At 34.8% G+C, this 18,087-nt stretch overlaps 2 protein-coding genes across 2 annotated transcripts; both read right to left on the bottom strand.

Annotated features, from left to right (window-relative positions):
- Positions 1-2,208: 2,208 nt before the first annotated feature.
- Positions 2,209-10,127, bottom strand: LOC111377266 (developmentally-regulated G-protein 3). Its single transcript, XM_023000339.1, has 10 exons — positions 9,882-10,127; positions 9,276-9,329; positions 8,175-8,348; positions 7,890-7,961; positions 6,508-6,567; positions 4,909-5,018; positions 4,488-4,787; positions 3,369-3,560; positions 2,752-2,803; positions 2,209-2,618 (listed from the first exon to the last, which is right to left on the bottom strand). Exons 1-10 carry the CDS (start codon positions 9,921-9,923, stop codon positions 2,568-2,570), a joined length of 1,107 nt encoding a protein of 368 aa, XP_022856107.1. The 5' UTR covers positions 9,924-10,127; the 3' UTR covers positions 2,209-2,567.
- An 871-nt stretch (positions 10,128-10,998) lies between these two features.
- On the bottom strand, positions 10,999-16,633 carry LOC111377267 (developmentally-regulated G-protein 3-like). The gene is made up of 7 exons (XM_023000340.1): positions 16,424-16,633; positions 15,818-15,871; positions 14,717-14,890; positions 14,432-14,503; positions 13,050-13,109; positions 11,733-11,842; positions 10,999-11,611 (listed from the first exon to the last, which is right to left on the bottom strand). The coding sequence occupies exons 1-7, from the start codon at positions 16,463-16,465 to the stop codon at positions 11,212-11,214; spliced, it is 912 nt and encodes a 303-aa protein (XP_022856108.1). The 5' UTR covers positions 16,466-16,633; the 3' UTR covers positions 10,999-11,211.
- Between the last annotated feature and the right edge of the window lie 1,454 nt (positions 16,634-18,087).

Raw genomic sequence — 18,087 nt, forward strand, 5'->3', positions numbered from 1 at the left:
TTATTTAAATATGATGATAAATTAGTCATTTCATAATGTTATAATGAAAAAAATGGTTGCAAGGACCTTTTAAGCAAAGAAATATCGATCTGAATATCCAAATATCAAAATTGAAATGATAGGGACTATTTGCGCAATTACAGCAAACAATAGGGACATTTTACATCAAATTACATATATTTAAGGGAAGGATTTAACAGAATATGACAGAAAGAATCAATTCTGCACGAAAGGATTAAAATGAGGGACTTTTTTGCTAATTACCCTTTTTATTAATTTTTCAACGTGTAAAACTTCAAATTTAATCACATTTTACATGAACTATAACTTTTATAAATTTTTTAAGTTTTCTGATATCAAAATTTTGAAATCCTTTGGTTAATGGTAATCAAAGTAATGACATAATCAAATGATCAGCAATTATAAGAACTTTAAAGGATTCTTATAAAGGAAAATTACATTGTCGATGAGAACTAGTCAAATTTCTCAAGTTTAGATTTATATATTTAGTTTTCAAGAAGGAAGTGAAGGCCTGGGTGTTATGATGAGAGCTTATTCATCATTGTCATTTCTCTCCTTGTTATTTTTTTCAAGACATCCGAGTGATATACTGAAAAATGTTGTGTTAGTCGTGCTAAATCATTTCATCTAAAAATTTATTGATGGTAAATTTTCTTTATTTTGTAGAGAAATGCGATATGGCTATCTGTCCCACAATTCGGGGACTGGGATCAAAAGGGTACGTTGCCTAAATATTCGATGGATTTCTCGAAAATCAGACAAACGAGAATGCAAAACAAGAAGGATATTTCAAGAGCCAGTCTTGGAAATGAGGAAGAGCTAATCCCTTTGACCACGAGAAATTCGAATCCTGCCAGCAATGATAATTCCTGCGATTATCACAACTATCATCAAAACCACTCTCCAACATTATGTTTAAACTCGCTAATCTTTTTAAGGCCTATTATACTTTTAGTTACTGTATGTTTGGTATGTTATACTGAACATCACTATCTTTAGCAAACGAGCGAATAGTGTTCCTGTCTCCTAATATTGATCAAATTTTGTTTTGATTCTCTATTACAGGAAAGGAGGAGTATCTTCGGCTACTTCAACTGCTGTGTGTAGCCTGAAGTCTGATGGAAAATTTTGGTGCAATTTAGTTTAATTTATGTTAATTATGTAATCTGAAAACCCGAAATAACAATTTTGTCAAGGAAAATGGAAAATTACAGATGCACTTGAGTCTTAAATAATTAGTGATCATGTCATGTCTCATTAAATGCCTTTGGGGCTTGTTAATAATGGGCTAACTTAATACGATTTTGCTAGTGGTACATCGAAGTGTACCTAATGGTGTACACCCCACTCACATAGACGAGAGATTCACTCGAATAAAATATCATTTATTTCACATGGATCTCACACCCCATGTGAGTAAGATGTACACCATTCGATACACCTCATTATGTACCATTAGACAAATTCAACTTAATAATGGACACCGAGATGCTAAGCTTTCAGTTGATGTGAGCTTGTAGAGAAGATAAACCTGTTATCCATAGGGTAACTTTTACCTGTCAAACAGTTGTCTCTTTACTCTGCATTGTCAAATCATTAAAACCAACATCCATCCCTACTTGATGGTGGATCTTATAGTCAAATTCCTTCTACCTTCACACCCAAGGGTCAACCTCAACCCGGCCCAATAAATTTCCCCCCATAGGTCGAGCTATTTAAGCCTCTCCCTTGCTCCAGTAAATCCAACCTTGCTTTCGCCGACTCAAACTAGAAGGACAAGCATCAACTCGCCCATGGTCTTATTAGCCTGTTAGTACATCCTTCAGGATTAGCAATCCCATCTTTGCATTGCAAAGGTTCATTGTGCACCACAATAAGGGCTTAACAATCCCAACACCCCATTTTTACGGGAAAAAAAAAATGCATTTTAAAATAAAAGATTGATGAAAAATGTAAGATTAAAAATAAGAAATTTTTTTGATTGACTCATAATATTATTTTAATGAATAATGTGGTTGAAAAGAAGAGAGAAAAATATATTTTGAAAACAATGGGAGTCAAACAAGACCTTAATTCAAACACTTTCTCAATTTATTATTTTCTAATAAAGCCTATCCATTTCAATGCCTTTTCATATCCTCAGCTTCTTTAAAAAAAATCATCAATTTATAAAAGAAGGCATGAGACTAGAAAATATAACCAAAACATTCGAATATACTCCTTAGTGACGCAATATGTCACATCCATTACATCATATACCTCGATATTGCATATCGAAAACATTAGACCTGTTTGCTACACGACAATGAATCTGCAATTCCAAATACAAGTCTTATTTTAAAAAAGCAGTTGCCCGTTACAAAAGTAGAAGGAAAAAAGGCATGGAAAGCAAGCAGGGAAATAATTCCTTATAAACCAAGTTATCCCCCATTGCATTGTCTCACGCCTAAAACAGCACGAAAAGCACAAGAGGAAATAATTTTACCACTCCAACTTTCATGACATATGCAACAGATAATGACATGCCTATTGTAAGTTTCATAAAATTAAACTTTTTTGATGATTTGCACGACATCTTCATCTTCAAGTTCATGCTCCTGAAAATTAAATGGCCAAAAAATGATCATCCGGCAACAAACGTGATATGCACCATGTTCAGGTACGGGGAGCAGGTGCATAGAAGTTGAAATGATAGAAATATTCTGAGTCATACAAGTTAATCAAATTTACCTTGCCTACCCTCTGGGGCTTGTGCTTTGCGCTCGAACCCCAAACTAATGCACTACATTATTGAATAAAACCACCGGTCATTGGAGAACAAATCAAAATGACGAAAATTAAAAGCGGTTTCAAGATATGGATATAAGATGGAAATATTTGGATGTACTTTGCAATATGCATGAATTAACAATATAAAAACCTAATAATTAAATGCATTCAATTTGTGCCGAACTATAATCATCTGTTTTTTCTATGCACAGATTCAAATGGCACGATATTTTTGCTTATAGCAAAATACGCATTTGTTTTTCAATGACGGATGTTTTTTCGTTTTTCTTTTTTGTAATTTGACTGAGAGCTTTTAGTTTTGCTCGTCCATTCTTCAGTAATTATCTTGAAGTTCCAAAGAAGTTGTTTCACTCATTATATGACAAATATTTGAGGCTTACACCTCGAATCCCTCCAGATGTAAAGCTTTCATATTATGCCTAAAACCCGACACCTTACTAGGTTAGCTTGAGTTGGTGGAACCTTCACTTAGAATAGCCTCCTGTCCTTGCTATTGAGACATAATTTAACTACAAATAAAATTTTCAAAAACAGCGAATTTAGGAAGATAGACTTACTACTTAAATTGTTTGAGCATGTCCTTGTGTATCTGGTTGCAGAAGTCCTCAACTGTCGTTGTCTTCGACGACAATATTACGGGATCATCATAGTCTGGATTCATTCCCTTGGGTTTTGTGTATATGCGAGTTAAGTTGAGATATTCCCATATTTTATCCAGCAGACCATCAAGGTTCCATTCTAGATGAGCACTGAGGAAATTTATTGTAAATTACATTTAATAACTACCATTAAAGAAACAATCACTGAACGTGTAGCTACAATACTTCTCTCGACTACAAAAGCAAAAATCAGCATATGATTGAGTATACAAGCAACATAAGCCTATTAATGGCTAAAAGTAACAAAACTCCAAGTCTCCCACTGTAACATTTTCAATTTGTCCCAAACTATGAACAAGGGAAAATAGGTAGAATATTTGGAGTTCATACAGTTTGAATAGATCAATGATAGAAGTGAGGAAGCATGATACTTGCTGCTAAAAAGACCGTGAGCTTTCATTTTTCATTTCTATTGTAGTTGTGCTGAAAGCTTAACCTGTTGAAAATAGAAAAAACCTGACATGATAAAAAAGTATAACAAGTCTTTGCTTCCTAAGCATATATATTTTCCCACGGGAGATTTCATATATAATATTTCCCTGGCAAAGTTACTGTATTATGACATTAGGCAATGAGCCAACAAAAGAAAGTTAACTGCATACAATTGGAAAAAGTAGAATTACTGTTTCTCTGCACTGGCCCAGCCCTTCTCCTTTCTCTACTTAGAGACCAAATTCAAGGAAATTGATAAAGAAGAAAGCATGAAAAAGTAGGGTCACACAACAGAGCACATAAAAAATGCAAAATGAAGTATTAATCTATTGAAGACGACATATTTCTGCATAGTTTTATCCAGTCAAAGATTTGCACACATGAACTCTCAACATAGTGTGGAAGAAACCACAAACCATGTTGATTCATTTGCTAATTTCGCATGCAACAAATGAAATGGTTCTGTAACAATTCACGGCTTTGATTCACAAGTCTATCTGCATTGTTTGTGGTCCAAAAAGCAAACTTCTGTAACCCAAATGAACTGTTGAAGTACAGTAATGAAAGCTGAACTTGGAGTAGTACCTTATTGGACAATAGTGAGGAAGTTTGTCCAAAATCTCCAGCTCCTCAAGTGTAATCTGATCGATCTTGTTGACAACATAGATGCACGGAATATATACCCTGCTGCCTTCAATGACATCTATGAGGTCATCAGCAGTTGCATCGTACTTAAGATTAATATCAGCATTGTGGATTCTGTATTCACTGCAGATTGCCTTCACAGTTTCAAGGTCCAGATGTGTGTTGGTAACTGTTGATGTAAAATTGATCCCACCCTTATCTTTCCTGCGGAATGTCAGATTTGGTGGTTCCTTGTTCAACCTATTTTCAGGAAAGAAGGAACAAAAACATTTAATTGTTGAGAGAGAAGTGACAGAATACCAGTTCATTTTACAAATACCAAAAGGAGACATTGAGTAAATGAATCAACATGGCATGTTACCTTATGCCAAATCCCTCCAACTCTTTCTCTATAAGACGTTTGTGAGTAATTGGCTTTATTGCATCTAGAACAATTAAGATAATGTTGCATGTCCGAGAAGTACTGATGACCTGAATTCAGAAGACCACATTCAAGTACCGAGCAAAAGGATAAGATTAAAAACAAGTTAATAATCATATTATCGGTATCATCAAGCTTTAAAGAATACTTGCACCCTAAAAATGATGCCCTAAGAATAAAAAAATTACAGCAATCTCTAGGTAGAGATGATAATTTCGTTACCAAACATCTAATGAAGGAAAGAGGTCATATACAGTCTCATGCCTATATAGAAACTGGACAAACATTGCAGAAATATCTTTGTCAATAGGCAAGATAAATGGCACAACGAGCGCAGCCTCCATTCGATCAATGCATTCTCATCTATCTTGACAACGTTGCCCCTTATTCACTGATTTACAGTCTCATCCATCAAAAGGCTTCAGTCCATGGTTTTACTTTCTTTACAAATTTTCAATTTCATGTATTTTAATAAAGGTACAGTAGGCAAGATGGCTGGGAGCTTTATTTTCTAAGTGCATGTTGTTGAGGGGGGTGGATTGAGGAGACCAAAATCGAAGAGAATGACTTAGAATCCATGATTATAAATGTTAGAAGGATCGAAAATTCTCTCCTCTATCCCTTGAGTGTGACAATTAAAGTAGAAATGGTTGATAGTTGTGGAATTGTAGAAGTGGGGTGGCGTTGAAATTTTTATGCCAATGGTGGCTTTCCTCCATGTCTAGCAGCAGTTGCGGTGGCACAAGGTGGGGAAGAACGAACCCATGATTTAACACAAACGTGAATATTTACCATGGGTAAAAGAAATATACGTATACATATGTGGATTGAGGAGACCAAAATCGAAGAGAATGACTTAGAATCCATGATTATAAATGTTAGAAGGATCGAAAATTCTCTCCTCTATCCCTTGAGTGTGACAATTAAAGTAGAAATGGTTGATAGTTGTGGAATTGTAGAAGTGGGGTGGCGTTGAAATTTTTATGCCAATGGTGGCTTTCCTCCATGTCTAGCAGCAGTTGCGGTGGCACAAGGTGGGGAAGAACGAACCCATGATTTAACACAAACGTGAATATTTACCATGGGTAAAAGAAATATACGTATACATATACACACACACACACACACATATATCCACTCGTTTGGCCCCCATTAAATTCCATTCCATTTTTCTTTCTTCTATTTTCAACCACACAATCTTCCATAATATTACACGCAAGTCCAAAACTTTTTTTTCTTTTTTAACCATTCATTTTTAAAAAAAAAAATACTATTCCACCAATTTTCATTTCTGGAAAATGGGGGTTATATATATATATATATGTTGTGCCAACCAAAACTAGGGCATTCAAATTGGGGTGGGAGTACATTACAGAAGTCCAACCACCATCACTGCTACATACAAGCAAAACTAACACCACAGGCAGACAAATAGACACTAAATCAAGAGAACAGCCATCCATGTGGATAATAGAGGAGAGAGAAAGTTAAAAATACCATGATAATAATAATAAAATCAGTAACAGTGTCATATCTTACCTGCCTACCTCTACCCTTTCCATCTTTAGCACCCTCAATAATACCGGGAAGATCCAATAACTGCCAACAAAAGCAGGAAGAACATCCCAACGTAAGTACAGAAAAAGGCACAGGCTGTGATTTCAGAACGTAAATCGTACTGTTATTTCTGAACATGAGTCACAGAGACAATTCAGAGTTATGATGAAACATATATAGGATCCAACCAAAAAGAAAGGAAACCTCACGTTCCTCAAGCCTGCATCATGCAAACTGAATTTTAAAAATATGCACTTAAAATTTTTTTCACTCATGGTACAGTAAATCATCCATAAAAGATGAATAATGGCACTTTTCCAATAGTACGGAAATAAACAGAAAGCATTGACAGTATTGATTTTGGGAACCATCTTCCAATCAATTTCTTTCTCAGTGTAAATGCTGAAACTCATCCGTCATCCCATATTTCTCACTCATTTTAAACTATTCTGAAGCATTAATGGCATCAAGAACCAAAATGGACAACATACTTCACTTTTAAGTCTTTTAAGGTTTTGTTTAGATAAATATTATCATCGTTACATCTAAAGACAGTAGGACACAAGGAATGCATACCATAGCAATCAATCAGCGCGTGTTAGAAGCTTTCGAAAGGGAAATAAATTACAAAACTGAGCAAATGAGGACCTGAGCAGAAATAGGATTACATAGATGTGCCAACCAATAGTCCTGCTCCTTCAGTGTGTAGACGAATTTTACTAACAAGGTTTCATATAGCAATGTCTTTAAATGAATCTCAGAGGCCAGGGGCCTGAAATATCATATTTATCACTGAAAGAAGATATATTAACTTTTTTCCAAGAATTAGGCACCGTCAATACATAAATGAATAATTGCATCGATAATAGACTCATTAATGGTTCTTAGTCTATAATCGACAACCCAGGGTGAGACTGGAACAGGTTGCCGATTCAACATAGGTACGTCAATGAAAAATTCAAAGGATGTATGAATAAGACTAGAGTCTTGATTAATGACAAAGAGAGAAATTTCTTGCTTTAGCTTTGACCCCTAAAAAATATTAACAAACATCATGCTGCTGCTGTTCAGTATAACCTCAGGTCTACGGCTCTATCTATAATTAAAACTGACATCCATCTACACGAAAAAGAAAGAGAGCTCCCACCGAAATCTCTGAGAACACGTGTAATATTCAAGCAAATTCCTTATGTTTAAGTAAAAAGATTTGAACAACAAGAACGTCTCATGAAACCTTTTCCTAGTTCAGGCACAATAATAAAATCATATGCCAATAGGATAGAGGAAAACCAATTGATCGTGGCTCTCACAATGGAGTCTGAAAGGCAACTAAATTTACTCTTCCAAAGACCAAATGATAATACCTGAATTTTAGCACCTCGATACATGATTACACCAGGAATGCAAGTTAATGTAGTAAACTCATACGAAGCAACCTGCAACCACATGCAGAAAAACCTTCAAGAATAACTCAATGAAGCTTTGCCAACTCTGGGTTTCACTTAGCGAGATAGCATAATCATATGAGAAATTAAAAGTCAACATAGAACAAGCCCAGAATACAAAAGAAATTGCATCCTACATTCACATAGCCTATAACAGCAAGCATAAATATGTATAGTTAAAAGAACATATCAAGAATTACAAACCTCTGAGAAAGTCCCTGTTAATTTGTTTAAAAGTGTTGATTTCCCAACTGAAGGGAAACCCACAAGACCAACTCTTGCATCACCACTCTTTGTAACATCAAAACCTTCTCCAGCACCACCACCTCCCTTCGATGAAGGTGTAAGAAGTTCCCTCCGAAGTTTTGCAAGTTTAGCCTACCACCAAAATCATGTCGTACCAAAAAAATCAATTTGACTGGATAAATTAAGAGAATAAAATCTATCTGCATTTGAAAGGAAGTAAAAGAAAATCAATTTGCTAGAAATAGATTATCAAGTTTGTTTAGTGTTTGTTTAATACACGAACTTAAGGATTTATTCTTTATTATTTGTAAGATAATCTGTAAATCTAATTATATAGTTTTAAGGTGGATTTTCAAAATGGTTTACATTTTACTACGACAATATTTTTGTGTTTTCTTTTGTAATTTTCTATACTGGTTTGAATTGAGGCTTACACCTCACCTCACGGAGGTAATATCATTACTCAATTGAACCCTTGTAAAAATTAGTTAGCATGATGTAGCCATGGTTTCAGACTTTCAGTAAAGGACCTGTGCAAGCAGTAAGATTATTGAATTTATCGAATTCGTGGAACTTATTCGGGGTAAAAATGTTCAATCACATGATTTACTTCACACTACATCCATGCAGACCAATTTATTTGAATATCTCAGATTTTATTGTCTCAGATTGACTTCACACATATTTATATGATCATAACCAATCTCATATCTCAGATTCAACATATGATCATGACTATATATCACTTGATTTCCTTCACACTCCATCCATGCAATTTTACAATGATAAGTGTTTTACTTTTCTTTAATAGGAAGGATTATTGTATTCACTTCACTGGAATCCTATAAACAAGTTAACAAAGGGTCACTAGTATCCAAAACATGGATTTACCAGGATACAAAGATTTGACAACAACAAAACGACGTAAAAGTGAAAGTTAGCTCTGTGTGAAAGACAGAATATACACATCAAAGCCTAGAAAAACAAAATAAATAAATAAATAAATAAAATAAAATAAAATTTCATCTTACGGCAAAAATACAGGCATGATGAATATACCTTCAGCAAGCCCAAGTGATGGGCTGTTGCTTTGTTCTTCTGGGTCCTTGCCATCTGTGAGAGAGTAGAAAATGGATCAGCTTGACAGGCTTAAAATTCTGTTTCTTCCGATAATAAAAACATATCAAACAATAAATAGGAAATAGATAGGCAAAACTCCTAAACCCCGTTTTAAAGAATGTTCCAGTATAACTACAGAAAACATCACCAGCTAAATTATCACTATAAAGAACACTTTTACCCAGCAATTAGTTGTATTTGCTTATATATAACAAAATGCAAATAAAAGAGATCAAAATGTCGTGGTTATATATATATATATATACATTTTTTTTTTTTCCCGGCTCTTCTTTTGCTACAATCCAAATATACACAATTTTCTTTTCTGTTTTCCTTTTCCTTCACAAAATATATGAATAAAAACATTATTATTTATTCATTTTCAGTTCGGATTCTATTGCCCTAAAGCATAGTTCTTCGTGTCGTACTTCTTATCGTTACAGTGATAACAAGTATCAAATAAAACCTAATCCTACTCAAACATTTCAACACTAAAAACGTCACAAACAATAAAAGATCAATTTTTTCTCGATCCACGAGCATTACCTCATCTTCTATGTCTTTGATTTTCTGCATAACAGTCGCCATTGTTTTGGGGTTGAAAGCGAGAACCTCTAAACGACAAAGGCTGGGCGAACTGAAACTTGTGCCGCAGAGAGTCTGAATTCTTCTGGTTGATATCGGGTACGCCGGCGGGTCAGCCTGTGGTGAATCGGGGTCCGGATCGTATTTAGGGGTTTTGTTTCGCTTGGTCACCTAGTCGGGAGCCTCGTAGACTCGCAGTATTGTGCGGAAATGGCTTCCTAAAAGTTTAAGAAGACACTCTTAGTCACCAAACTTCGAACGAACTTTCATTTTCGTCATTGAATTTGAATAAAAATTTCATTTTAATCGTTAGACATAAATTTGTTTCATTTTATAATGAACTTCTACTTTTATTTCCATTATATCAAACCATTGTACATGTTGTCTCTAATTTTTACAGGAATGCATGGGTAGCTTATCATTTTTCTGACTTTGACGACTTTTGACATTAAATTTTGAGTAGGATTTTCGTTTGTGCTGCACAAAAAAATAAAAATAAAATAAAATCTAGTGGCAATTTCATTGTCTTTGCAAGGGTGTCTAAACAGACTAGGCAATATCATCAACTTTGCCTAATTTGTCAAGATGTCTGAATTTTGAAGGACAAACTTGCTCCTATTGAAAGGTTTAAGGACCAACTTTCTCTTTAAAAATTGAAGTGACAAGTACCAACTATCTCGTTTTTTAAAGTTGGAGGATCAACTTAATCTTTTGGAAAGGTTTGAGGGTCAACAAGCTTCTTCATGAAAGTTGGAAGAGCAATTTCCTCCTCTGTAAAATTGATGAGAAACTTGCTCATTTCGAAAAGACTAACATGCTTATTTCTAAACGTTGGAAGACCAACTTGCTTATTTTGAAAGATTGGAGCAACTTCCTTCTCTAAAAGTTACAGGAACAAATTGTTTATTATGAAAGGCCCATAGACCAAATTGCTTCTATATAGAGTTGGACGACCAACCACGGTCCTTCTGCATACAATTGGAAAAAGTAGAATTACTGTTTCTCTGCACTGGCCCAGCCCTTCTCCTTTCTCTACTTAGAGACCAAATTCAAGGAAATTGATAAAGAAGAAAGCATGAAAAAGTAGGGTCACACAACAGAGCACATAAAAAATGCAAAATGAAGTATTAATCTATTGAAGACGACATATTTCTGCATAGTTTTATCCAGTCAAAGATTTGCACACATGAACTCTCAACATAGTGTGGAAGAAACCACAAACCATGTTGATTCATTTGCTAATTTCGCATGCAACAAATGAAATGGTTCTGTAACAATTCACGGCTTTGATTCACAAGTCTATCTGCATTGTTTGTGGTCCAAAAAGCAAACTTCTGTAACCCAAATGAACTGTTGAAGTACAGTAATGAAAGCTGAACTTGGAGTAGTACCTTATTGGACAATAGTGAGGAAGTTTGTCCAAAATCTCCAGCTCCTCAAGTGTAATCTGATCGATCTTGTTGACAACATAGATGCACGGAATATATACCCTGCTGCCTTCAATGACATCTATGAGGTCATCAGCAGTTGCATCGTACTTAAGATTAATATCAGCATTGTGGATTCTGTATTCACTGCAGATTGCCTTCACAGTTTCAAGGTCCAGATGTGTGTTGGTAACTGTTGATGTAAAATTGATCCCACCCTTATCTTTCCTGCGGAATGTCAGATTTGGTGGTTCCTTGTTCAACCTATTTTCAGGAAAGAAGGAACAAAAACATTTAATTGTTGAGAGAGAAGTGACAGAATACCAGTTCATTTTACAAATACCAAAAGGAGACATTGAGTAAATGAATCAACATGGCATGTTACCTTATGCCAAATCCCTCCAACTCTTTCTCTATAAGACGTTTGTGAGTAATTGGCTTTATTGCATCTAGAACAATTAAGATAATGTTGCATGTCCGAGAAGTACTGATGACCTGAATTCAGAAGACCACATTCAAGTACCGAGCAAAAGGATAAGATTAAAAACAAGTTAATAATCATATTATCGGTATCATCAAGCTTTAAAGAATACTTGCACCCTAAAAATGATGCCCTAAGAATAAAAAAATTACAGCAATCTCTAGGTAGAGATGATAATTTCGTTACCAAACATCTAATGAAGGAAAGAGGTCATATACAGTCTCATGCCTATATAGAAACTGGACAAACATTGCAGAAATATCTTTGTCAATAGGCAAGATAAATGGCACAACGAGCGCAGCCTCCATTCGATCAATGCATTCTCATCTATCTTGACAACGTTGCCCCTTATTCACTGATTTACAGTCTCATCCATCAAAAGGCTTCAGTCCATGGTTTTACTTTCTTTACAAATTTTCAATTTCATGTATTTTAATAAAGGTACAGTAGGCAAGATGGCTGGGAGCTTTATTTTCTAAGTGCATGTTGTTGAGGGGGGTGGATTGAGGAGACCAAAATCGAAGAGAATGACTTAGAATCCATGATTATAAATGTTAGAAGGATCGAAAATTCTCTCCTCTATCCCTTGAGTGTGACAATTAAAGTAGAAATGGTTGATAGTTGTGGAATTGTAGAAGTGGGGTGGCGTTGAAATTTTTATGCCAATGGTGGCTTTCCTCCATGTCTAGCAGCAGTTGCGGTGGCACAAGGTGGGGAAGAACGAACCCATGATTTAACACAAACGTGAATATTTACCATGGGTAAAAGAAATATACGTATACATACACACACACACACACACACACACATATATATCCACTCGTTTGGCCCCCATTAAATTCCATTCCATTTTTCTTTCTTCTATTTTCAACCACACAATCTTCCATAATATTACACGCAAGTCCAAAACTTTTTTTTCTTTTTTAACCATTCATTTTTAAAAAAAAAAATACTATTCCACCAATTTTCATTTCTGGAAAATGGGGGTTATATATATATATATATGTTGTGCCAACCAAAACTAGGGCATTCAAATTGGGGTGGGAGTACATTACAGAAGTCCAACCACCATCACTGCTACATACAAGCAAAACTAACACCACAGGCAGACAAATAGACACTAAATCAAGAGAACAGCCATCCATGTGGATAATAGAGGAGAGAGAAAGTTAAAAATACCATGATAATAATAATAAAATCAGTAACAGTGTCATATCTTACCTGCCTACCTCTACCCTTTCCATCTTTAGCACCCTCAATAATACCGGGAAGATCCAATAACTGCCAACAAAAGCAGGAAGAACATCCCAACGTAAGTACAGAAAAAGGCACAGGCTGTGATTTCAGAACGTAAATCGTACTGTTATTTCTGAACATGAGTCACAGAGACAATTCAGAGTTATGATGAAACATATATAGGATCCAACCAAAAAGAAAGGAAACCTCACGTTCCTCAAGCCTGCATCATGCAAACTGAATTTTAAAAATATGCACTTAAAATTTTTTTCACTCATGGTACAGTAAATCATCCATAAAAGATGAATAATGGCACTTTTCCAATAGTACGGAAATAAACAGAAAGCATTGACAGTATTGATTTTGGGAACCATCTTCCAATCAATTTCTTTCTCAGTGTAAATGCTGAAACTCATCCGTCATCCCATATTTCTCACTCATTTTAAACTATTCTGAAGCATTAATGGCATCAAGAACCAAAATGGACAACATACTTCACTTTTAAGTCTTTTAAGGTTTTGTTTAGATAAATATTATCATCGTTACATCTAAAGACAGTAGGACACAAGGAATGCATACCATAGCAATCAATCAGCGCGTGTTAGAAGCTTTCGAAAGGGAAATAAATTACAAAACTGAGCAAATGAGGACCTGAGCAGAAATAGGATTACATAGATGTGCCAACCAATAGTCCTGCTCCTTCAGTGTGTAGACGAATTTTACTAACAAGGTTTCATATAGCAATGTCTTTAAATGAATCTCAGAGGCCAGGGGCCTGAAATATCATATTTATCACTGAAAGAAGATATATTAACTTTTTTCCAAGAATTAGGCACCGTCAATACATAAATGAATAATTGCATCGATAATAGACTCATTAATGGTTCTTAGTCTATAATCGACAACCCAGGGTGAGACTGGAACAGGTTGCCGATTCAACATAGGTACGTCAATGAAAAATTCAAAGGATGTATGAATAAGACTAGAGTCTTGATTAATGACAAAGAGAGAAATTTCTTGCTTTAGCTTTGACCCCTAAAAAATATTAACAAACATCATGCTGCTGCTGTTCAGTATAACCTCAGGTCTACGGCTCTATCTATAATTAAAACTGACATCCATCTACACGAAAAAGAAAGAGAGCTCCCACCGAAATCTCTGAGAACACGTGTAATATTCAAGCAAATTCCTTATGTTTAAGTAAAAAGATTTGAACAACAAGAACGTCTCATGAAACCTTTTCCTAGTTCAGGCACAATAATAAAATCATATGCCAATAGGATAGAGGAAAACCAATTGATCGTGGCTCTCACAATGGAGTCTGAAAGGCAACTAAATTTACTCTTCCAAAGACCAAATGATAATACCTGAATTTTAGCACCTCGATACATGATTACACCAGGAATGCAAGTTAATGTAGTAAACTCATACGAAGCAACCTGCAACCACATGCAGAAAAACCTTCAAGAATAACTCAATGAAGCTTTGCCAACTCTGGGTTTCACTTAGCGAGATAGCATAATCATATGAGAAATTAAAAGTCAACATAGAACAAGCCCAGAATACAAAAGAAATTGCATCCTACATTCACATAGCCTATAACAGCAAGCATAAATATGTATAGTTAAAAGAACATATCAAGAATTACAAACCTCTGAGAAAGTCCCTGTTAATTTGTTTAAAAGTGTTGATTTCCCAACTGAAGGGAAACCCACAAGACCAACTCTTGCATCACCACTCTTTGTAACATCAAAACCTTCTCCAGCACCACCACCTCCCTTCGATGAAGGTGTAAGAAGTTCCCTCCGAAGTTTTGCAAGTTTAGCCTACCACCAAAATCATGTCGTACCAAAAAAATCAATTTGACTGGATAAATTAAGAGAATAAAATCTATCTGCATTTGAAAGGAAGTAAAAGAAAATCAATTTGCTAGAAATAGATTATCAAGTTTGTTTAGTGTTTGTTTAATACACGAACTTAAGGATTTATTCTTTATTATTTGTAAGATAATCTGTAAATCTAATTATATAGTTTTAAGGTGGATTTTCAAAATGGTTTACATTTTACTACGACAATATTTTTGTGTTTTCTTTTGTAATTTTCTATACTGGTTTGAATTGAGGCTTACACCTCACCTCACGGAGGTAATATCATTACTCAATTGAACCCTTGTAAAAATTAGTTAGCATGATGTAGCCATGGTTTCAGACTTTCAGTAAAGGACCTGTGCAAGCAGTAAGATTATTGAATTTATCAAATTCGTGGAACTTATTCGGGGTAAAAATGTTCAATCACATGATTTACTTCACACTACATCCATGCAGACCAATTTATTTGAATATCTCAGATTTTATTGTCTCAGATTGACTTCACACATATTTATATGATCATAACCAATCTCATATCTCAGATTCAACATATGATCATGACTATATATCACTTGATTTCCTTCACACTCCATCCATGCAATTTTACAATGATAAGTGTTTTACTTTTCTTTAATAGGAAGGATTATTGTATTCACTTCACTGGAATCCTATAAACAAGTTAACAAAGGGTCACTAGTATCCAAAACATGGATTTACCAGGATACAAAGATTTGACAACAACAAAACGACGTAAAAGTGAAAGTTAGCTCTGTGTGAAAGACAGAATATACACATCTAAGCCTAGAAAAACAAAATAAATAAATAAATAAATAAAATAAAATAAAATTTCATCTTACGGCAAAAATACAGGCATGATGAATATACCTTCAGCAAGCCCAAGTGATGGGCTGTTGCTTTGTTCTTCTGGGTCCTTGCCATCTGTGAGAGAGTAGAAAATGGATCAGCTTGACAGGCTTAAAATTCTGTTTCTTCCGATAATAAAAACATATCAAACAATAAATAGGAAATAGATAGGCAAAACTCCTAAACCCCGTTTTATAGAATGTTCCAGTATAACTACAGAAAACATCACCAGCTAAATTATCACTATAAAGAAAACTTTTACCCAGCAATTAGTTGTATTTGCTTATATATAACAAAATGCAAATAAAAGAGATCAAAATGTCGTGGTTATATATATATATATATACATTTTTTTTTTTTCCCGGCTCTTCTTTTGCTACAATCCAAATATACACAATTTTCTTTTCTGTTTTCCTTTTCCTTCACAAAATATATGAATAAAAACATTATTATTTATTCATTTTCAGTTCGGATTCTATTGCCCTAAAGCATAGTTCTTCGTGTCGTACTTCTTATCGTTACAGTGATAACAAGTATCAAATAAAACCTAATCCTACTCAAACATTTCAACACTAAAAACGTCACAAACAATAAAAGATCAATTTTTTCTCGATCCACGAGCATTACCTCATCTTCTATGTCTTTGATTTTCTGCATAACAGTCGCCATTGTTTTGGGGTTGAAAGCGAGAACCTCTAAACGACAAAGGCTGGGCGAACTGAAACTTGTGCCGCAGAGAGTCTGAATTCTTCTGGTTGATATCGGGTACGCCGGCGGGTCAGCCTGTGGTGAATCGGGGTCCGGATCGTATTTAGGGGTTTTGTTTCGCTTGGTCACCTAGTCGGGAGCCTCGTAGACTCGCAGTAGTGTGCGGAAATGGCTTCCTAAAAGTTTAAGAAGACACTCTTAGTCACCAAACTTCGAACGAACTTTCATTTTCGTCATTGAATTTGAATAAAAATTTCATTTTAATCGTTAGACATAAATTTGTTTCATTTTATAATGAACTTCTACTTTTATTTCCATTATATCAAACCATTGTACATGTTGTCTCTAATTTTTACAGGAATGCATGGGTAGCTTATCATTTTTCTGACTTTGACGACTTTTGACATTAAATTTTGAGTAGGATTTTCGTTTGTGTTGCACAAAAAAAATAAAAATAAAATAAAATAAAATCTAGTGGCAATTTCATTGTCTTTGCAAGGGTGTCTAAACAGACTAGGCAATATCATCAACTTTGCCTAATTTGTCAAGATGTCTGAATTTTGAAGGACAAACTTGCTCCTATTGAAAGGTTTAAGGACCAACTTTCTCTTTAAAAATTGAAGTGACAAGTACCAACTATCTCGTTTTTTAAAGTTGGAGGATCAACTTAATCTTTTGGAAAGGTTTGAGGGTCAACAAGCTTCTTCATGAAAGTTGGAAGAGCAATTTCCTCCTCTGTAAAATTGATGAGAAACTTGCTCATTTCGAAAAGACTAACATGCTTATTTCTAAACGTTGGAAGACCAACTTGCTTATTTTGAAAGATTGGAGCAACTTCCTTCTCTAAAAGTTACAGGAACAAATTGTTTATTATGAAAGGCCCATGGACCAAATTGCTTCTATATAGAGTTGGACGACCAACCACGGTCCTTGGAAAATGTTGGAAGACCCACTTTATCCTACTGAAGGTGGGAGGACCACCAAGAATGTCATGAAAGATGGAGGATCAACATGCTCTTTTTGAAATAATAGAGGAACAAATTAGATATTTTCAAAAGTTGGAGGGAATATTGCTCATTATTCAAAGTTAGACAGCCTAATTACTCCTTAGCTAAAGCTGGAGGACCAATTTGATTAATTTTGTAGTTTGCGGATAAATATTTGTCAAAAATGGAGGATTGAATTTGCTCATTCAAAGAAGTTGGAGGACTAAATTGCGACATTTGAAATATCCGATGACCAATTTGCTCCTTCTAAAATCTTGGAGGACTGGATCGCTCCTCCTTTAAAAGGTGAAGGACCAAGGAGATCTTTTTAAAAATATAGAGAATCTCCTTGCTTATTGTAGAACAATGGAGCACTAACTTTCTCCTTTTATTAAGCCACTACTTGGTGGGAATTAAAATCAAATGTTTAATATAATTTTGATAGAAGTTGATGAAATGTATAGTTAAAAAGTTGCGGAATCCATATAATATGTGATTGAAATGAATTGTTGATTTTGACTTAAATTAAAATTTAGATTTTAGTTGATACCAAACAAGGACTAAGTATCAATTTGCTTCTTTAGAAATGTTGGATGA

Source organism: Olea europaea, unplaced genomic scaffold, assembly GCF_002742605.1.
Source record: "Olea europaea var. sylvestris unplaced genomic scaffold, O_europaea_v1 scaffold1631, whole genome shotgun sequence".
Lineage (NCBI taxonomy): Eukaryota > Viridiplantae > Streptophyta > Magnoliopsida > Lamiales > Oleaceae > Olea > Olea europaea.